General features: G+C 34.6%; 1 protein-coding gene across 32 annotated transcripts in view; it reads right to left on the reverse strand.

Annotated features, from left to right (window-relative positions):
* AHI1 (Abelson helper integration site 1) overlaps positions 1 to 23,795 on the reverse strand; it is a 217,531-nt gene that overhangs the window by 170,836 nt on the left and 22,900 nt on the right. For 27 of the 32 annotated variants that reach the window (XR_010157779.1, XR_010157782.1, XR_010157781.1 and 24 more), the window contains 6 exons: positions 16,851 to 16,904; positions 15,084 to 15,643; positions 12,395 to 12,576; positions 6,745 to 6,964; positions 4,985 to 5,177; positions 2,585 to 2,680 (listed from right to left, as the gene is read on the reverse strand). Coding sequence is in view for 26 of the 32 variants with exons in the window: in XM_054686934.2 (XP_054542909.1) it covers positions 2,585 to 2,680; positions 4,985 to 5,177; positions 6,745 to 6,964; positions 12,395 to 12,576; positions 15,084 to 15,643; positions 16,851 to 16,904 (1,305 nt within the window). In the remaining 6 variants the exon portion in view is untranslated. The remainder of the gene's footprint in view (positions 1 to 2,584; positions 2,681 to 4,984; positions 5,178 to 6,744; positions 6,965 to 12,394; positions 12,577 to 15,083; positions 15,644 to 16,850; positions 16,905 to 23,795) is intronic. The other 5 variants (XM_054686933.2, XM_063812651.1, XM_063812654.1 and 2 more) reach the window with 1 other exon arrangement.

Genomic DNA, 23,795 nt, shown 5'->3' on the forward strand with positions numbered 1-23,795 from the left:
CATTATGGTTATAAATTATATAATGTAGAGCTCAGATAAATAAGGCTTTATTACTTTTTAGTTTAAAAGAATAGCCACATATATGTACTAAAAGAACTGAAAGTACCTGAGAATCTGAGGCATAGCTGAGAATTAGGATAAAGTCTCATTTGAATTACTGTAATAACTTAACAATTATCCAAGACATCCCTCGTACCAACAGGATAGGTAATAAAAGATTTAAATTTTAATTGTCTTCATGCCACTTCCCTTTTTTTTTTTTGTTTTGAAATGGAGTCTCACTCTGTCACCCAGGCTGGAGTGCAGTGGTGCAATCACGGGTCACTACAACTTCCACTCCCTGTGTCCAAGCAATCCTCCCCGCTCAGCCTCCCGAGTAGCTGGGATTACAGGTGCACACCACCACATCTGGCAAATTTTTGTATTTTTAGTAGAGACAGGGTTTCACCATATTGGCCAGGTTGGTCTCAAACTCCTGACCTCAAGTGATCGGCCCACCTCACCTCCCAGCGTGCTGGGATTACAGGAGTCAGCTACTGCATCCGTCATGCCACTTTCTTGAAGATGAATTTTATCCTTGCCACTCTATCATCAATGATTAATTCCCTCAGTATATATTCACCAAACACTTTCTATGTGACATTAATATGCTGGGAGCTGGTGATATTATAGCATGGAGTTTCAAGAGAGTGACATATTAAATGCAAAAAGATCTAGTAAAAAAAGGACTAAAAATGTTCAACATATTTACCCAAAAGAAGTCATTGGTGACTCTAAAAAGCTTACAGTCTAATGAAGAAGACAGGTAAGTGTTAGAAGACGTGAAGCACATAGGATACCTTACTCTTTCTGGGGGGTGGGGATGGGATAAGAATTCTTGACTGCCATTTTTGCCAATGGCATAAGATGAATAAATAAATAAAAATCCATATAGTACTTAGAGGTAGAAATGCCCTGAAATATGTTACTGCTTCCTAAGTGCAACTTACAGTAAATTCTGCAGGTCTGCACAAATCTTAGCATAAAAGAAATGCAGTTTCTAATAAAACCACACGATGGCACTGTTTACTATGTGAAAGTGAGTTTTTTGCTTTTTTTTTTTTTAATGGCTTTTTTTCTTTGCTCTAAATCAGTATGGAAGGTGGTATGGAAAAAGGCATAACAGATTTATAAAAGGGTGATCATCGATAGCACACTGGACCAGGTGATTGCTAAGGCCACTCTCAAATTACTTACTCACCATAGCCAACCTGGTGGCTGTTCAGCCCTTTGACTATAAAACTTCTAAAATCTCTCTCTAACCTCCAATATGGATTAAATGTCTCAACTGGATTTTCACAGCATCTGTTCTATAGCACATAATAATGTAGGTAACAGGTCTGTACAGAAATTAAATTGGAGGGCAGCTATATACAATATCTAATTTATCTATGAATGTACTGAATTTAGCAGACTGTCTCACATTTTATAGATCATATTTGTTGAATGAATGGATTCACAAATGAAAATGTTTTTATAAGATGGTACAAAATAATTACTCAAGAGTTTTCATAATTTAAATTGATGTTTGAAGGAAAAGATAATTACAAAATTAAAATATCCTTTTTTAAACATCAATCTTTCATCTTTGCTGAAACATCTCGTCAAAGACATCCTAGTCAGAGACACCTAGTCAAAGACAAATGTACAAAGACATTTTTTACCTAGACTACTGTTAAGAATTTCCTAATGTGATTTTCAAGTATCTACATTTGCTCCCTCTAGAATCTGTTCTCCACATAACAGAGTATATATCTTTCTAAAACACAAATCAGATTATTTTATTCTTTTGTTTAAAATCCCATAGTGGCTTCCCATTGCTCTTTAAATTCTATAATGGCTTCCTCTTGCTATAATGACTGAGAAGACCTCATCATAATTAACATCCCATTGACCTTAGCAACCTCTTCATGCACCATTCTTCTCCCCTTAGTCTCTGTCCTCCAATCTTGGTGGCCTTCTTTTGATTTTCTGAATTAACCCTGCTCCTTCAAATATCAGGGTTTTTGCATATATTGTACCCTCTACCATGGACCATTTCTTCCCCACCGGTGGCAATGTGTCTCTTCCTCAGGAATGTTTTCCCTGACCCCACAGTTCATCATCCATCCCATACCTCTTTACGATATTTATAAAAATTTATAATTAAATGATAAATTGTGAAATCAATTGTTTTATGTTTGTGTTGCTGGAATATGAAGTCCAGGAGTTCAAGGAATTTGTCATCTTTGTCCACTGACAACAGTAGCTGGCACATAGAAAAGTCTTAATATTTGTTGAACTGAATAAATAATGGCATGGCTGTTTGTGTCTTTTTTAATGCTACATCCTCAGAACCAAATAGTGTAACTGGCACATACTGGGCCATCAATAAATATTTAAGAATCTGAATGAGCACAACCTGAGCTTGAATTAGTAACTCTTCATCCCTACAACATTACCTTAGATTCTAATTCCTTATATGAGACCAAACTGATTTGGGAGAAAGCAGCCAACTAAATTTGAAGACTAGTTTTAAAGTGTTTAAAATGGATGAAAAACATACCTTAAGAAATGCCCAGGCAATTTTCCGAAAGCCACATTCTTGGTTTTGAACCTCAGAATTATTCTTAATTTCATCCATGCTTAAGAAATCAAGAATCTGCAAATAAATTCACAGAAGACTAAGCTACCTAAAATTTAATATTTTCTAATGGTACATTATTAAAACTTTAAAAAATCATTTGTATAGTACTTAAAAACATTAACCTTTACAGGGAATAAAAACATTTTTATCTCATTTCATTCACCTTAAAGTTAACTCATTCAGTTAGGGAGGGTCCATTTTCTGACTATTTTATCTTTCATTAATAAATACTATGATTTATTTCAAATCCAAAGCAAAGTGTTAATCACCTCAAATATAACCTAGGTACAAATATAATAGGCATAGAATTCTTAAGCTTTCATTGTTTTTTTATGTATCACAGCAGACTTTAAAGGATTGTTTGTTTAAAAAACTCACAACCCTATTTCTGGGTCTTTGTCTTGGATCACCTTCCTGAAGTTGGGGTTTTTCTCTTTGGATGTATGTTATAATTAGGCTTCTCAAGAGGATTTCTTCCATTCCTCTATCCTGTCTGGACATTAAAGCTCATGGATTTGCAACCAACCTGCCACAGAGATCATATTCTAGATATTTATCAAAGGCTATCACTTCAAACTTACTGGTGCTTATTAAAAGCTCAGCTGCGAAAATGAGATCTTTATAGAAAGAAGACTGCTTAAGAAATGATACAGACTCCAATCATCTGTGCTTTTTGGATACCTAAATCTTTTTTACAGATATAATACATGCTCAGTGAAAACATAATATAAAAAATATACAGATCCAAAGTAAAAACAACTTGTAATCCAGACCCATAGATGGTCACCATTAACATCTAGTTTGCAGGCCAAATCTTTTTCTGTGCATTCCTAAACATATGTGTGGAACTACAAATCTAATAATGCTATTTCACAAATTATTTTCATATAGTATGTAGTGAATATCTCTTCATGTCAATACATACACATGAATACCGTAATGTTAATGACTGCCTACTATTCTGTCACAAATACCATAAATTTAACAAAAATTATAACTTATTTAACCAAATCTCTTACTGATCTAAATGTAGGTTATTTTATCTCCCTAAAATTTTTGCTATTATAAATAGTGCTGAAATAAATATCCTTGCACACACATCTTCACGGACTTGTCATTTTTTTCCTTAAGATAAATACCTAAGAGTAAAATAATGGTTTTAAAGACTGTGAGACATTATCAAGTTGTCCTCAACACTTAAAAAACTGAGATCAAAAAGCAGTTGCATAGGCAATAACATATTACATTAAAACTTAAGAAGCAACCAAAAGCGTTTATAATACAACAATCTATCCTTCTTTATCTCTTAATACTAAAATGAATACAGAAGAAAATTATAACAAATGACAAAGTTTGAAGACAAAAAATTCCTTAAGATACAAATTATATCAATTTTTCAACAATAACAGCTTTATGTAAATCACACACAACATAATCACAAATGTAAATATTGGAATATTTGTATCATAAATACAAACAGACAACCTGAAAGTCAAGGATCATAAAAACAAGTAATTCTACAAAATGAATCTTCGGCACTGGTTATGCCAAGTCCCCTGCTGTTCCCATGCTAAACTTCTCCATCTAGCTTACACTGGAAGGGGGCTTTCTCTATTTTCCTTTGCTTATGGAGACAGAACACATGATAGAGTAAAGAAATGTGGTATTCTAGGTTCAAACTATCTGCAAACGCATTTTTTTTAAACTTAAAATTCGAGTAACTTTGGGGAAATCACTTTTATTCCAAACCTTGTTATCATTTTCAGTAAGAAAATTATATAATAACAACTAGTCAGCTCAAAAGCCATGTATTCCATAAAGCTTTCCCTGACTCCACTGACCCGCCACTAACCCTTCACATATAAGTTCTACATCATTTTTGGTTACATATTAAATTGCATTAATTAACTGATCTGTGTACATTTATCTTTATTTATCCAGGTGGTACACATATTCTTAGGGTGTCTGACATGGTTAAATGAGTTTATGCTTTGTGAAATGGGTTTAAAATGGAGAAATGCATTCATATCGAGTGGATTCATCACTTCACTACAGTTAACAGTCACAGGGCTGTTGTAATTATTAAATGATACAAAGTAGGCCAAATGGTTAAATAGTAAATACTCAGCAAATATGCTATCACTGTTTATAAAAGGGCGTCTCACTTGTATTCCACAGCATTGGAAAACTAAATCCTAGAGATTAAATTCTCACACAACTTTTTTTTTTGCCTTACTGGACTACTAAAAATAATAGCTTACATTTGTGCTATTAAATATTAACTATCATTTAATTTGAATTGGTCCATTCAATTCATACCTCAAAGAACAGGATGACTTTAGGACTCTCATCAGAGCCTCGAAGCAAATAGGGAAAATTTTCATTAAATACAATTTGTTCTTCCCACTCTGGAAGTCTTGATTTTAACTGTTTAAAATCATATGGCTGGGTCATAATAGGAAGAATATAATCCACATTCTCTTTTTCATAGTAAGATGAAACAGGCCGTTCACTGTACAAAAAGAGATACTTCCATTAACACAATTTTCATAATTTTGAGGTGAGAAAAAAATATATAGTGTACAAGGTGAGGCAACCAGAAATAATGAATAGTCATAATAATACAAAAGGAAAAATTATTCTGAGTGTCCATCTAGAAACTTACAAATTTTATAAGACTTAAAAGTAATAGTCCATCTTACATTTGTCTACTGTCAATCGGTTTCACATGATTATTTTATTATAGAAATATAAAGTGAGAAGTATGATTATACCTTTGCCATATAAAGCTGGGATAAACTAACTCCTTCAGAATTTTATAAGAGTTTATAATAAAATAGACATTGCCAGGCACAGCGGCTCAAGCCTGTAACCCTAGCACTTTGGGAGGCTGAGGCAGGTGGACTGCTTGAGCTCAGGAGTTTGGGACCAGCCTGGGTAACATGATGAAACCTCGTTTCTACAAAAAATAGAAAAAAAGTTAGCTGGGCATGGTGGCACATGTCTGCAGTCCCAGCTACGTGGGAGTCTGAGGTGGGAGGATCACCTGAGCCGGGGGAGGTTGAGGCTGTAGTAAGCTGTGATTGCACCACTGCACTCCAGCCAGTGAGACGCAGTGAGATATTGTCTCAAAAAAAAAAAAAAAGACATAAAATTGACTTTACATAAAAAAGGCACAAGACTGTAAACCCTTTGAGTTGTCATATTTTCTTTGTGTGCCCTAACGCAAATGAATAGGTGAATGGGCTTTTCTTGGACAATCTTCCTGTTTCCATTCCCCACTGGCTTTCCAAACAATTTTTAAAAAAATTCTAGTATAAATGTGTATTTCATTGTACTTTTCATTTGGGATTTCAAGCATGCATTAGCTATAGAAGTACTCTTAGAAAAAACATTCAAGATTCATTTACCTTACCTGAAGCCCAGATAACATTACTTTCAAAAGAAAAATATGAGGTTAGACAAATTAAAGCATTTACAATGCAATATAAAATATTTACAATGCAACTTTATGTCATAAATTATGTCTACTAAGCTGGCAGAAGCTCTCTACCACTTAAAATGAATTATTCCCTTCCACTTAAAAGTAATTACTGAGCCAGGCACGGTGGGTCACGCCTGTAATCCCAGCACTTTGGGAGGCTGAGGCAGGTAGATCGCCTGAGGTCAGGAGTTCGAGATCAGCCTGGCCAAACCCCGCCTCCACTAAAAATACAAAAATTAGCCAGGAGTGGTGGCGAGTGCCTGTAATCCCAGCTACTTGGGAGGCTGAGGCAGTAGAATCGCTTGAACCCGGGAGGCAGAGGTTGCAGTGAGCCGAGATTGAGCACTGCATTCCAGCCTGGGCGACAAAGCGAGACTCCATCTCGGAAAAAAAGTAATTACTGAATTAGATGTTCTCCATTTCTTCTACAACATTCTGATCAATGTTAATGACTGATGAACACCTACAACTAGTAGACCATTCTCTAATACAAATCCATAACTCTATTCCCACTGACTTTCAACTACCAATGGCAGAAAAAAGACTTCTACTAGTTTCAGTTTCAAGAATTAGTTGTGCAATTAAAAAAAATTACCTATCATCTTTCTTGACATATTGACCAGTATGCTCATCAACCACATGAATTTTTACCATTGGGTGAGAAATCATAAAATCTGACTTAAGTCTATCAGTTCGGTGAATGTAAACTCCCAAGACAAGGTCATCATCAAGCAAACATTTGGGATAAACCGGGCTATCTCGGCTTGTTATTTCATGAACACCATCACCATCAACATCTTCGTTATTATCTGCAACTACACGCATGGAAAAAAAAATCAATGTTATAATTAGTTGTTCCCATAGTAGTATTTACATATAACCTAATCTTTAAGATCTATGATGATTTCACTGTGTTCAAAGGAACTTCAAGGGGAAAGAAAGAAAAAGCCAGACAACAGCAAACCATAGTGTGAAAGTAAAATACTACATTTGCTAATACATTACAAATAAGGTGAAAAATCCTTGTTTATATTTTTCCTAATAAGTAGGAGAAACACAAAAAGAAAAAAAAGAGAGTCAAAGTCAGAAAAGTAACTTTATCCAGGTATTTTCTAAGTAGAATATATATGACAACTAGAATTTCTAATTCTGGGTAGGATGCAGTAGGATGCAGCAGGTAAACACTTTGGGTAACAACTGGAAAGAGCCAAATAATTTACAAATATCTTATTTTAAATTTTAAAGGCATCAGAAAAATACAGAAAGAAGGTATAGTAGACAGATTAAAATTCCAGAAAGGGAGAATCAGTCAGAGGTCAGCTGATGGACTGGCAGCTGTTTTTGTCTCTGGGGACATTTGCTGATTCAGGGTGTGAGCTGAAGATCAGAGTTTGGCTTAGGCAGAAAGTCACTGCCAGGAGAATGAGAAATAAGCAAAACTTTTAGTGATTCCACAGGACTAAAATGATAAAACTGGAGATTTGAGAAGCCTCAAACACATGACCAATTTTTCTCACAAAACTGAATTCTGATGCTATAGAGAAGCTAGAGAGGTAGTGAAATCTCCCAGGCTTGTGGTGCTAGCAGACCATGATCTGCCAGGGGAAGGGGACCAAAACAAAACAGGCAAAGGTGAAGCCCTGGAGGGTGTGGTCAATTTACACTGAGGACCAAGAGCAACTTTTCATCTGGGGTCATCTACCAATTCTGGTCACAGTTCTAGGTTGATAATCCAGGTGTGATTTCTGGCAGAAGGTTGCTACTGAGGGACAGAGAAACCAGCGGATATTTTGGCATGCTTGGGGGCTACAGTGACAAAAATGGATACCTGAAGGATGTCCAACATATAGCCAGTCTCCTGCTCAAAGAATTTGCCAAATTTTGAAGCGGCATGAGACAGAAGACTAAATGGCTAAGTGGAAAAGCACTGAAGGGCAAAACTGGATCTCCCATCGTATTTAGGGCTATGAATTATTAGAGATAAAGAAGGGCGCTGCATTATGATAAAAGTGATAACTTGACAAGAGATACAAGAAAAATAAACTGAAAATCGGAATGGAAATGTTAATACCTCTCTCAACAGCTGACAGAATAAGTAGACCAAAAAAATTAATAAGAAGAACTGAGCACAATTAAACTTGACCTAACTGACATACATAGGACACTGCACTCAACATTAGAAATTGCATCCTTTTCAAATGAGCATGGAATATTTACCAAATCTGACCATAAAATGGTCATTAAAAAGGCCTCAATAAACTCAGAGGATTGAAATCATTCATAATATGTTATCTGACAACAATGGAAGACAGAAACCAATAAAAGGTAACTAGAAAAGCATCTGCTGCCTGAAACTAAGCAACATACTTCTAAATAATGATCAATTAAAATGGAAATTAGAAAATATTTTGTGTTAAATAATAAAAATACACAATATTAAAAATTTTGGAGATGCAGGTAAAGTAGTACTTAAATGGAAATTTAGTCTTAAATGCATATAAAAGAAGACTGAAATATTTCTTATAAAACCCAATTTTAAAGCTAGAAATAAGTAGCAAATCAAACCCAAATAAGTACAAAGAAGGAAAATACAGTTACAAGAAAAAAAATCACTAAAATAGTACATAAATGTACAATAGAGAAAATCAAAGCTAAAGGTTGGTTTTTGAAAAGACTCATAAATTTAAAATCCTAAGGCTGATCAAGAAATTGAGAGAAAACAAACTGCCAATACCATGAATGAAAACATGGGACAGCCTTTCAGATGCTATAGAAATGCAAAATTTGGATGAAATAGACACATCCCTCAAAAACTACAGTCTATCAAATAGCTGACAGAAGTAAAAAAAAAAAAAAAAAAAAAAAAGATTGATAATAAAGAAATTAAATCTTGATTTGTATCAAGGCAAGCAAAATGATAAGGCATAAGGACTGAAAAAGAAGCCATAAAACTATCGTTATTAACGTATTACATGATTGCATATGTAGAAAAATCAAAACAATGTAAGAATAAACTCTGTGGGCCGCGATAGCTCACACCTGTAATCCCAGCACTCTGGGAGACTGAGGTGGGAGAACTGCTTGAGCCCAGGAGTTTGAGACTAGCCTGGAAAATGTAGTGAGACCTTGTCTCTACAAAAATTAGCCAAGAATGGTGGTGCATGCCTGTAGTCCCAGCTACTTGGAAGACTGAGGTGGGAAGATCGCTTGAACCTGGGAAGTATAAGTTGCAGTGAGCCGAGATCACGCCACTGCACTCCAGCCTGAGTGACAGGGCAAGACCCTGTCTCAAAAATAAATAAATAAATAAACTCTTGCAATAAGTGAATTTAGCAAATCAATGGATACAATGTTAAAAAATTTTAAATACATTTCTACATATATGTACCAGCAACAAATACAAAACAAAAATTTTTTAAATGCCATTTATAATATCATTAAGAAACATCAAATCCTAGGAATAAATCTAAGGAGAGATTCTGCTGAAATGTATATTGCTGGGATATATTAAATAAGATGCAAATAAATGGAAGTGCATACCAAATTCATATAGCCTGAGAATCAATACTGTGTAAAAATGTCAAGTCTCTTTAGAGAGTTGTTATGCTGTGACTCTTTAGATTCACCCAGTCTAGATCAAAATCACAGCTTGCAAGACAGAATGAGGGTAAAAAGGAAGAGGGAGAATGGAGAAGCTCTTCTAAAATCCATACAGAAATGCAAAGTAAAGAATAGCCTAGACAATGCAGATGAAGAAGGAAAAAGCTAGAGTATAATACTAAATAGCAAGACCTATTAAAAAGCTACAGTATTTAGACATGGTAGTGTTGGTACAAACTGTCTAATTTAAAAGAATAGAGACTACAAAAACTGATCCACACGTAACACAGTCATGTTATTTATGGGAAAAGTGACACTGCAACACAGAGGGAAAAAGACACTCTCTTCAGTAAACGGTACTGGGTCAATCATAATATATATTCACATGGATATCTTGATCACTGCTTCCTATCATAAACATAAACCAATTCCTGATGAACTGCATATCTAAATGTGAAAGTAAAACAGAAACAGTAAAACTTTTAAAATAAAACTTTTAGAATAAAACTTTTAGAAAAATATCTTCAGAACTTAGGAAAGATTTCTTAAATCACAGCACTTACCATCAAAGGAAAAAAATGGATAAACTGGACAATACAAAAATTTCTGTTTTTCAAAAGACACCAATGAGAGAGAAATAATCAAACCAGAGTAGGACGACATTTGCGATATAAATGTGGGTAGGTATTTATATCTGAGAATAATCTCATATTGAGGTATATAAACCTATCACTACAAATCAATTAGAAAAAGACAATTCTGTGTTTTAAAAAATGCAGACAACTTGAATATATTTACAAATGTCAAAATCTAAGTAGTTAATAAACATGAAAACACTCAACTTCAATAGTTACCATGGAAATAAAATTAAAACCAAAATGAATATCACTATACATTCCTGAAGAATGAGGAAAATTTAGTCACTCCTAAGAATGACTAAAACGTTAAAAAACAGTATTACATGTTGGTAAAGATGTGGAGTGACTGGAACTCTCAAACACTGCTAGTGTCAACTGGTAAACCAACTTTGGAAAACTGCAAGTAATTATTAAAGCAAAAAATATACATAATCTATGACAGCAATTCTACTCCTAACAATATGCCCAAGATAAAGGTATGCATGTGCTTACCAAATACGTGACTGCAATGTGAATTACCGCTTTACTTATAATTGCCTAAAACAACTCAAATGACCATCAATAAAATAGGCAAATTAACTGTGGTATATTCACACAATGGATATCTAAATAATACAAAAACAGAATTAAGAATGAATAAGCTCAACTGTATGCAAGCAACAGTAGTATAAATCTTACAAAATTAACATTGAGTAAAAAAAGTCAGGCACAAGGAGCATAGTATTTATCATTCTATTCATATTAAAGTATAAAAATAAGCAAAAATAAACTCTGTTAGATGTCCAGGTAGTGGTTACTCCCACAGGGCAACTAACGGGAAGGTGATTTTTCTGGGTGCTAATGATGTTCTGTTTCCAAATTTAGGTAATGATTTTATAGGTATGTTCAGTTTGTGAAAAAAACTTTAAAAATACGTATATGAGTATACTGCTTAGTGCTTTATATATATAGAAACACATAAAACAAGTATACTGCTTAGTGCTTTTCTACATATATCTATATACACATTATGCTTCAACAAAAGATTTTAAAATTTTAATTATAGAAACCACAAAACATCATCACTTACATCTTCTAATGAATAAGTACCACAAAATCTAAAATTGCCCATTTTAATCCCAATTTTTGGCCAATCAAATGGAAACTGAAAGACTAAAAAAGGATGTATGAGTAGAAAAGAACATGTAAAGAAAAATAAGAGAAAACAAACAAGAAAAGAAGAAGACAGAAATCAACAAGGCAAAGAGAAAGTTGAGAAAGGAAAGAGAAGTGGTATTAGGCTGACGAATTGGGAGGATACCATGTTGGACAGGATGCAGCCTTAACATCAGAAATGTTTATTGGCTGCTGACCATTTATAGCTTTCAACAACTGAGTCCTAACCATTTAGAGGATGTAAACTCAATGGTTTAAAGAAGAAATCCTCTATGCCACAATAGCAACTACAAAGTCAGTATCATTTTAGAGTTGAATTTAAAGTATGTCAAGAATCAGAGAAGGTCAGGCATGGTGGCTCATGCCTGTAACCCCAGCATTTTGGGAGGCTGAGGCAGGTGGATCACTTGAGGTCATGAGTTCGAGACCAGCTTGGCCAACATGGTGAAACCCCGTCTCTACTAACAATACAAAAATTAGCCGGGTATGGTGGCATGCATCTGCAATCCCAGCTACTCAGGAGGCCGAGGCAGGAGAATCGCTTTAACCTGGGAGGTGGAGGTTGCAATGAGCCGAGATCGTGCCACTGCATTCCAGCCTGGGAGACAGAGTAAGACACCATCTCAAAAAAAAAAAAAAAAATCAGAGAAGACTCAAGTGATACAAACTCATCAGAGACCTACAGCTACAAATACATGTGTGCTTTAATCTAGATGAATTCAAGAACAAGTACCAAATATCCTATATTGAATTATTTTCAAGTATACCCATCAGTTTTAAAGGGCTAAAATTCCTAGAATCAAGTTATTTCTACCAACATACACAATTTTTCATTTAATTTGTATAGCAAACCTGCTTTAGTCTTCTTTTTTGTTTTTTTTGGTTTAGGTTTTGTATCATCTTGCATGCTGTCTTCTGTGCTTTGTTCCATTGAGCTTATTTCATCATCTTGATGAGAATCTGAAGAAACTGATCTAACTGAAGATTCTTTCTTTTGTTCACCTTCAACTGTGTCACCAGAGATGGTCAATGTACTACAAATATAATCCAAGTATCAGCCATTACAGATATATTATTATTATAATTATTATTCATGATGCAACAGAGTGAACAGTAAATAGGAGCAAAGATAATCCTAAAATCACTATTATTGTCTCTTGAGAGATGCATATATTTTCTTATACACTAAAATGGTTAACTGTCAAATAGGTATCATAGGTGGTATTTTATACTTCGTGAGGAGTTACACGATTCAACTAAAACTGAGCTCTAAACCCCAGGGGAAAGGGAAATTGTATTAATATTTTATGAGCAATTGATCTCTCTTTACATAGGACTTATCAAAGCATGCCCACCCTGCTGCCAAGTAAATGATTTATCAACCAATTTTTAAATTACCTTATTTAAAGGTATAAAAAGTATTCTAGGTTTGTTCTGTCTTCAAGAGGCTTCACATGCACAACTTTTGATTTCTCTTTTTTCTTTTCTTTTTTTTTTAAGACTGGGTTTCGCGCTGTCGCCCAAGTTGGAGTGCAGTGGTACAATCATAGCTCACTGCTGCCTCAACCTCCCAGGCTCCAGCAATCCTCCCACTTCTGCCTCCCAAATAGCTGAGACTACAGGCACATGCCACCATACCTGGCTAATTTTTGTAATTTTTGTAGAGATGGAGTTTCACTATGTTGCTCAGGCAGGGATTTCTAGGTAAAAATTAATTCCTTGGTGAGTCACTAAATTTTCAGAAGGCTATTACTAAAATTAAAATCTATATCACATGAACTAGTAAATGGTAAGAAGTAGCAACCCAGAAGCATACTGAGTTTAAAGAAAAACCAGCCTACTAACACTTTAATGTATCAAGTAAAAAATCTGCATGTAAATAATAAAAAATTAATTTCCAATATTTTTAGTCATATTTCAAAAAAAATTGGTTGAGGAAAGTAAGACTAGAGAAATATTTCAAATTAGTCATTCCAGAAAGCCATTCTATTTGATCACATCACCAAACCCTGTTCTTTAAGAACAGCTACCCTTTGCATGCCACTGTCACGTGTTATTAAAAATTCATGAGCTAACCCTATTTCATATTGACTATGGCTTACCAGTCTACCACAGAGGTGGTAGCTATGAGAAGGAAGATTTATAGTATACTATGGTAGGAAGCCTCTAAGATGGACCTTACTGATCCCCACCTCTTCATATTCATGTCTTTGTGTAATCCCCTTTCTTTTGTGTGTGGGCTGGACTAGTGACTTACTTCTGACAGAATATGATAAAAGTAATGAATGCCACTTATAAGATTAGGTTCCAAAAAGACTGTGACTTCTGTCTTGCTCTCACTCTCTCAGAGCCCTTGGTCTGGGGAAGCAAGTGGCCATGTTGTGTGTAGACCATATGGAGACAGTCCATGTGGCAAGGAACTGGTATACCGGGCCCAAAGCCAGTCAGGACCTGAGGCCTACCAACAACCACATGAATGAGCTTAGAACTCGATCTTCTAAGGCCTTCTAACAGCTATGTCACTTGACAGATCCTCCCCCAGTCAAGGCTTGAGGTGACTTCAGTCCCAGCTAACATCCTGATTGCAACCTGTGATTGACAGAGACACCCAGTGAAGTCGCTCTCAGATTGCTGGCCCACAGAAACTCTGAGACAGTAAATGCTTGTTGTCTTAAGCTGCTAAATTCTGGGATCATCTTTTTAATGGAGCAACAGATAACTAATATATACTATCATGTCCCTGCAGCAACTTGGTTTGCCATATCTTTATTACCACCGGTCACCTAGCTTTTGAAAAGAGGGGAATTATTTTTGGCTGAGGGCTTTAGGGGAAATTGATGCTGAATGCCAAAGAATAGTCACATATAGAATGTTCCCACCTCAAGTTGTTTCTCTAGAGGAGAACTGCAGGGGGGAACAAAGTTAATTATAGCAGTTAAAAAGCATTTTTATCTTATTGTTTTCTCCAAATAGAAAACATATAAATATGTGTATGTTCACTTAACCTCACACTCTATATACAAGTACATACCTATATAAGCATCATATAGAGAAAAAGATTGGAATACCAAATTGCCAATAGTGATTATCTTTGAATAGTTTTTCTACAATGAGCTAATGTTATCTGTATAAGAAAAAAAGTTATATTTATATATCCAAACAGGTATTTGTAACTCAAAAAAGGGGAAGTAATTAGGTTTCTATTACTTTGAAAGCAGATCTAAGTGAGTAGTTCAGGGTAGGGACAAGGATCTGGCTCAGCCTCTTACTAGTTCTGTACTTCCGTTTCCTCATCAGCAAGATAGGAAGAATATTACTTTTCCTCATAAGATTGTCATAAGAAATAAATGAGTTAATTCTCGTAAAGCACCTAGTACATAGTAAGGTGTTATGTAAAAGTTAGCTGTTCTTATCTTAGTGGCAATGTCTCCAAATAAAAGCCTAAGAATTTTCTTTGTTAAACCACAGATAATATTCAAAACCTGAAAATAATAGAGTGTTTTTCTAAGAGGATATTTTACATTTATCAATGTAAAAATACCTTGTTTCAGCTTTAGAGAAGACCGGAACTTCCTTTTTCTTTTTCCTTTTTTCACTGCTTAATTTGTCATCATGGAATAAAGTATCTGAGGGAAAGTAAGTCAACTGTTCTTTCAGTTTCTTTCTTATTTTCTTCTTAATCTCCTTTGCCATTTCTTCAGTTACATGGCACTGATATGCTTGCATCAATTCTTCATCCTCTTCTAAATCATTCTCTTCTCTTCCCTCATTTGCCTTCTCACTTTTCTGATGATCAACGCCTGGCTGTGGCTTTGTATGTGTTTTCTGGTGTGTAGAATCAACCTTCTTCTCAGGAGTTTCCGGTTTCAGGTCTTGTGTAGTCAACTGGGGCACCATCTTTATCACCTTTTTATTTGGCTTTCCTTGTTTGTCTTCCTCTACACTAGCATCACCATTAGGATTTTCAGTTGCTGACTGTGTGTTCCTCAATTTGTTTTTAGTGACTCTCATGCTCTTCTTCAGGTTGTTAGTGTTAGCAGCACTTACATCATCACTTGTAGTTTCTTTAATATGGGGAAGATTGCTTCTAATAGTGTCGGGCTAGGAAAAGAAGACATGATAACAAAGTTTCAGTTACACATAGATTAGTTATATAAAGAAAAACCTAACAATTAATATTTGACAATGTGGAATTATTGGGAGGATTATTTAGTTTTTCACCCGGACATTGTGACACTATTTTAGAGCATATGAGTACTCTCATAATTTATGCTTCCAGAATTTGATTAGTAATCTCTGAATGTAACTTCAGATTAAATGAGTTAATTGACATGGGAAAAAAGTACTTAAGGACCTATAAGAAGTGAATTAATTGCTCAAATCTCAAATGCTATTTTCCTCATACATATTTTCCTCATGATCTACACTCTAATAGATATTTGAGAAATTGCTAAAAGAGCCACTGAATGTGACATTTCAGGTTACCCAATAGGAAATATACATGGGTCATTTATTTTGCTTCATAATTACACTCTAAAAGCAAAAGTCTACAGCTCTAAGATCACCCTGCAGTAAATCTAAGTGTATCACTAAAATGCTGCTAAATATTACATATTAAGTTAAATCCAATGACAGACTAAGCACAATCTTGTACCTCCTTCCCCAATTAAAATTATTTAAAATGAGATATATTTTTAATAGAAAAAAATAAACAAGGATAAGAGTCAAGTAATACAAGGAAGAGGAGGAGGAGATAAACTAGAGGATGACCAATCGAGGAGCTGGGATGAACAGCTCTGTTTCCCACCTCCATTTGTGTTGACTTTCACCCATGGGATTAAGCATCCCAGCAAAGAGAGAAAGGGCAGTATGCTTCAGGTAGGTATAATTCCCATAGACTGCAGAGGCAGACCATGTTAAAAACAACTAACAAGGAAGAGAAGAGAGATTCTCAAATGTAAAGATGGCTTGACAACTGAAAATTAACAAACACCAAAGGAAGGTAGCACAATGAAGGAAAGCCACCAAATCAAATACAATAAATAAATGAACACCAAAGGAAAATGCATATCATATGTAAGAATTTTTAAAAAGTATAGTTAATATTAATAAAGAAATGCAAAAGCATACTGGAGCAAGAAAACCCAACTGCTGATATTAAAATAAAATTCTGAATGATAGAAATAAAAGTTTAACTGATGTGTTGAAAAACAGAATGGACAAAAACCATTGCTGACTGTGTATTCCTCAATTTGTTTTTAGTGACTCTCATGCTCTTCTTCAGGCTGTTAGTGTTAGCAGTACTTACATCATCACTTGTAGTTTCTTTCATATAGTGAAGATTGCTTCTAATAGTGTCAGGCTAAAAAGGAAGACATAATAAAGTTTCAGCTAAGCGTAGATTAGTTGTATCAAGAAAAACCAATAATTAATGTTCAACTATGTGGAATTATTGGGAAGATTATTTAGTTTTTTTACCTGGACATAGTGATACTATCTTAGAGCATTTGATGAGTACTCTCATAATTTATGCTTCCAGAATTTCATTAATAATCTCTGAATGTAACTTCAGATTAACATTTTGGATTAACACTTTGGATTCATTTTGTCATGCAGAATGTCACATTGTAATGTATGCACCTTACATGTTAACATTCGGTGCTACAAGATGAATCTAAAATCAAAATAAAGAAATGTGCCAGAAATGAATAAACTTAACAATACATACTGGAGTTTGATCTTTGAAACTCCCCATATTTTAAAAGTAGTTAAAAAATATCCAATGTATATAAAAAGGTGATTTAAAAAATGCTGAAAGAACTAGTATCCCAATACATATCTAAGATTTTACCAACTCTAAGACTCTTTTGCTCACCTAAAATATATTTCCAAATTCTATCTGTTCTTTGAGGGTAAATTATGGCGCCACAGCCTCCAAAAAAATTCACTAATCAAATCTAATTATTTTCACATGTTCTGTTTTAGAAGCAATATTTAATTTAAAACAGTAAAAATAAATAAATAAGGAAAAAAACCCCCAGAAAATACACACACACAAAACCCAAAGCTAGCAGAAGACAAGAAATAACCAAGATCAGAGCAGAAATAAAGGATACAGAGACACAAAAAACCCTTCAAAAAATCAATGAGGCTGGGCATGGTGGCTCATGCCTGTAATCCCAACAGTTTGGGAGGCCGAGGCAGGCGGATTACATGAGGTCAGGAGTTCGAGATCAGCCTGGCCAACATGGTGAAGCCCTATCTCTATCAAAAATACAAAAATTAGCCAGGCGTGACGGTGCACACCTGTAATCTCAGCTACGTGGGAGGCTGAGGCACAAGAATCACTTAAGAGAAGAATCAAATAGACACAATAAAAAATGATAAAGGGGATATCCCCATCGACCCCACAGAAATGCAGACAACCATCAGAGAATACTATAAACAACTCTATGCAAATAAACTAGAAAATCTAGAAAAGATGGATAAATTGCTGGACACATACACCCTCCCAAGACTGAAGCAGGAAGAAGTTGAATCCCTGAAGAGACTAATAACAAGTTCTGAAATTGAGGCAGTAATAAACAGCCTAGAAACAAACAAGCAAAAAAAGCCCAGGACCAGATGGATTTACAGCTGAATTCTACCAGAGGTACACAACAGAACTGGAACCATTTCTACTGAAACTATTCCAAATAATTGAAAAGGAGGGACTACTTCCTAACTCATTTTATGAGGCCAGCATCATCCGGATACCAAAACCTGGCAGAGACGCAACAAAGAAAGAAAAAACAGTTAAGGCCAATATCCCTGACGAACACTGATGCAAATATCCTCAATAAAATACTTGCAACCAAATCCAGCAGCACATCAAAAAGCTTATCCACCACCATCAAGTCGGCTTCATCCACGGGATGCAAGGCTGGTTCAACATACGCAAATCAATAAACATAATTCATCACATGAACAGAACTAAAGACAAAAACCATATGATTATCTGAATAGACACAGGAAAGGCCTTCAATAAAATTCAACATTGCTTCATGTTAAAAACTCTCAATAAACAAGGTACTTATGGAACATACCTCAAAATAAGAGCCATTTATGACAAATCCACAGTCATACTGCCCAAAGTAATTTATAAATTCTATGTTATTCTTATTAAACTACCATTGACATTCTTCACAGAATTAGAAAAAACTACTTTAAAATTCATATGGAACAAAAAAAGAGCCTGTATAGCCAAGACAATCCTAAACAAAAAGAACAAAGCTGGAGGCATCACACTACCTGACTTCGAACTATACTGGAGTAACCAAAACAGCATGGTACGGGAACAAAAACAGACATACAGACCAATGGAACAGAAATAAGATCTCAGAAATAAGACTACACATCAACCATCCTGTATTTGACAAACCTGACAAAAACAACCAATAGGGAAAGGATTCCCTATTTAATAAATGGTGCTGGGAAAACTGTCTAGCCATATGCAGAAAATTGAAACTGGACCCCTTCCTTATACCTTATACAAAAATTAACTCAAGATAACTTAAACACTTAAATGTAAAACCCAAAACTATGAAAACCCTAGAAGAAAATCTAGGCAATACCATTCAGGACATAGGCACAGGCAAAGATTTCATAACAAAAATGTCAACAGCAACTGCAATAAAAACAAAAATTGACAAACAGGATCTAATTAAACTACAGAGCTTCTGCACAGCAAAAGAAACTGTCATCAGAATGAACAGACAACCTACAGAATGGGAGAAAATTTTTGTAATCTATCCATTTGACAAAGGTCTAATATCCAGAATCTATAAGGAACTTAAACAAATTTGTGAGAAAAAAACTAAACGACCCCACAAAAAAGTGGGCAAAGGATATGAACACACACTTCTTAAAAGAAGACATTTATGGGGCCAACAAACATGATAAAAAGGTCAACATCACTGATGGTTAGAGAATGCAAATCAAAACCACAATGAGATACCATCTCACACCAGTCAGAATGGCAATTATTAAAAAGTCAAGAAACAACAGATGCTGGTGAAGCTATGGAGAAATAGGAAAGCTTTTACACTGTTGGTGGGAATGTAAATTAGTTCAACCATTGTGGAAGACACTGTGGCGATTCCACAAAGACCTAGAACCAGAATTGCTATTTGACCAAGCAATCCAATTACTGGGTATATACCCAAAGGAATATATGTCATTCTATTATAAAGATACATGCATGCGTATGTTCACTGCAGCACTACTCACAATAGCAAAGACATGGAATCAACCCAAATGCCCATCAATGATAGACTGGATAAAGAAAATGTGGTTCATATATACCAATGAATACTAGGCAGCCATAAAAAGGAACAAGATCACGTCCTTTGCAGGGACATGGATAAAACGCAGGAACAGAAAACCAAACACTGCACGTTATCACTTGTACGTGGGAGCTGAACACCGAGAACACATGGACACAGGGAGAGGAACAACAAACACTGGGGCCTGTCAGGGAGTTTGGGGGAGGGAGAGCATCAGGATAAATAGCTAATGCATGTGTGGCTTAATACCTAGGTGATGGGTGGAGAGGTTTGTTACCTATGTAACAAACTTGCAAGTCCTACACATGTATCCTGGAACATAAAATAACATTTGAAAAAATTGCTATTTGTTTCAGAATCTTCTTTTTGTTTTTTATGACTTTTATTCATACCTCAATAACCTTGAATTTCCATTATGTTAAAATGGGGCATATGCAAATTTTTGTTTCTACTTTTTCAGTGAGTACCAATAATGTAGCAACAATATACACAAATTGTGAGGATACTCCTGAAGGAAATAATTAGAAAAAGAGCTAATCAAGAATTAGAAAGAGAAGAAAGATTTATGGTCTCAAGGAAAAAATTTTAAAATTGAAACTCCAGGCAAACTAATCAGAAAAGGCTGTTTTTTGTTTATTTACCACTGATCTGTCAGCCTTTGCACTAATAACATTAATTTTATGACTTTATTATTAATTTGTCTTTTTCTTTAGTTCTGTTTTTTAAATACAGCAGTGAATGAAGTTTCCAGAGTATCTTCAGTAGCATCTCTACCTTTCATAGCATTATACTGACATTTTCATTACTTTTTAAATAGCCTGATTTTGTGGTTTTGATTTCCTTTTTCCCTCTAACAGCTTTATGGGATAAATTCCCAAGTAGTTTGTAAATTATAAACTTTTGTTAACTTCTAGTTGTACTGTACTATTTTTTTAAAAAAAGTCTCCTTTGTGGAATTCAGCAGTTTCATGGATCAAATTATGTTTGAATTTTGAAACGTCCCAAATACATTTGTTCATTCATGTTCCTATTATACCTTTGCCAATTTTTTACCTCTTTAAATGATTCAGGTTTTTTTTGCTTTGGTTTATCTGCTATTAAAATCAGCTTTATTAAGATATAGCTTACATCAATAAAATTTGCCAATTTTAATTGTATAATTAAATGAATTTTGGCAAATGTATGCAGTCATGTGACCACCACCATAATCATGACATTGAACATTTCCATCATTCTACATGTCCTGTTACACAGTCAATGCCTTCCCTCCATGCTCTGACCCTACTCAACCACTGATCTGGTATCACAACAGCTTTGCCTTGTCTAGACTTTCACATAAATGAAATTATACCATCTATAGCCTTTTGTGTCTGGTTTCCTTCATTCAGCACAAAGCTTTTAGGATTCATCCATGTTGCTTTATTCATAGCCGTTTATTCCTTTTTTGTGGAGTAGTATTCCATTGTACAGTTATATGCCACATTTTGTTTCTCCATACACCAATTAATAGATGTGAATTATTTCCAGTTTTGTGCTAGTATTAGATATGTTTTCATTTCTGTTGGGTAAATACCCAGAAGTGGAATTGCTGTGCTACATGGTAAACAGATATTTAACTTATTAAACAATTGCCAAACAGCTTCTCAAACTGGCTGTACTATTTCGCATTTTTATCAGCAATTTCTAAGAGAGTTCCAGTTACTTACCATCCTTGTTTGCACTTAATACTGTCAATTTTTGTTTTGTAGCTGTTGTATTAGGTGTGCAATAGTACCTCAGTATTGTTTTAAACTGCATTTTCCTAATTACTATGACAGCAAGACTCTTCACATGTGTCTATTTGCTATCTATAGCTGTCCTTTCGTTAAGTGTCCAAATCTTTTGCCCTTTTTAATTAGGCTGTTTGTTTTCATATCAGTGAGCTGTAAGAGCTCTTAAAATATTCTAGATACAACATTTTATCAGATAGTGATTTAAAAATATTTTATCTAAACCTATAGCTATAAAATATTTTCATTTTTGTAGCAATGCTTTCAATTTTCACAAAGTCCAATTTAGCCCTTTTTTCTTTTATGGTTCATGTTTTTGTATCCCGAGAAATCTTTGCTCAACCCAAGGTTACAATTATCCTATGTTTCTCTTATAAGTTCTACAGTTTTAGCTCTTAAATATGTCTTTGATCCACTTCTAGTTAATTTTTAAACATGACATGATCCCAAGTTTATTATATATGAATATCTGATTGTTCCAGGACCATTTGTTGAAAAGATTATCCTTGCCTTTAGTGAATTACCTTGGCAACTTTGTTAAGAGTCAATTGAACATATATATTTGAATCTATTTCTATACCCTATTCTGCTCTACTGATTTATATGCCTATCTTTATGACAATTCCAGATTGTATTCATCACTATTGCTTTATAATGAGTTTTGAATCAGAAAGTGTAATTCCAACTTTGTTCTTTTTCAAAATTGTTTTGGCTATTCTAGGTCTGTTGTTTACAGTTCCCAATAAATTTCTGGTTTTTTGACTACTTCTTCTATTAATTTCTGAGAGAGGATACTGACATATCTAACTGTAATTGCTGATTTGTCTATTTCTCATTTAGATTTTAAAGAAAAAAAAGTCTCCTGGCATTGATTAGGATTGAATTTAAGTCAACAGATCATTTGTCAGAGCACGGACATTTGACAATGTTGATTCTTCTGATCCATGAACACGAATATCTATTTACTTAGGTCTTTATATTCAGCACTTTGAGGGGTTCAGTGTACAGCTCTTGCACATTTTTGATAAATTTATCCCTGAATGCTACACATTTTTTCTATTATAAATTATTTTAAAATTTAATTTCAAGTGATTCATTACTGGTATAGAAATACAATTGGTTTTTACATATTGACCATATATTCTGCTAAGCTCCCTAATACAGACGGTCCCTGAATCACAATGGTTCTATTTATGACGGTTCAACGTACGATTTTTTTTATTTTATGATGGTGCATAAACACACATTCAGTAGAAACCATACTTCCAAGTATCTATACAATTATTCTGTTATTCACTTTCAGTACAGTATCTAATAAATTATGTGAGATATTCAACACTTTATTACAAAATGGGCTTGGTATTAATTTTGCACAACTGTAGGCTAATGTAAATGTTCTGAGCACACTTAAGGTAGGCTAGGCCAAGCTCTGATGCTTGGTTGTTTAGGCGTATTAAATATATTTTCAACTTACGATACTTTCCGTTTAAAAAGGACATAATCCCATCATAAGAACCACCTGTAACTTCTAGTAGCACTTTTTTTGTAGATTTTTTTGGGATATTAACATAGACGATTATGTCATTTGTGAATACACAGTTTACTTCTTCCTTTACAATCTGTATGCCTGTAAAAATTGCATTACCGCATTCGTCAGGGTCTCCAATACAACTGTGAATACACACAGTGACTGACACATCCTCAGCTTAGAGCAAAAGCATTCAGTTTTGTGCCATTAAGCATGATGCTAGCTGCAGATTTCTTAGATGCCCTTTATTAGGCTGAGGAAGTTACTGTCTATTCTTTTTTTTTTTTAGACTAGTCAAATGCAGTACTGAGAGTATGAGTAGAACAAGGAGTTCAATCTGTAACTGACTGTGAAAAATCCCTTGAGATAACTCATTACCTTAGACAAGTCTCATCTATTGCTGGTTTAAGAATGAGTAATAAATGTTGTCAAGTCTTTTTTCTCCATTTATTGAGATGATCTCATGGTTTTCTAATTCAATCTTTGGATATGGTGAATTACATTGGATGGTTTTTCTAACACTGAACTGACAGTATATTCCTGACATAAACTCCAGCTAGACATGGGGTATTATCCTTTTTATAAGATTGATTTTCTAATATTTTGTTGAAGATGTTTGCCATCTATATTTA

Source organism: Pan troglodytes, chromosome 5 (assembly GCF_028858775.2).
Source record: "Pan troglodytes isolate AG18354 chromosome 5, NHGRI_mPanTro3-v2.0_pri, whole genome shotgun sequence".
Lineage (NCBI taxonomy): Eukaryota > Metazoa > Chordata > Mammalia > Primates > Hominidae > Pan > Pan troglodytes.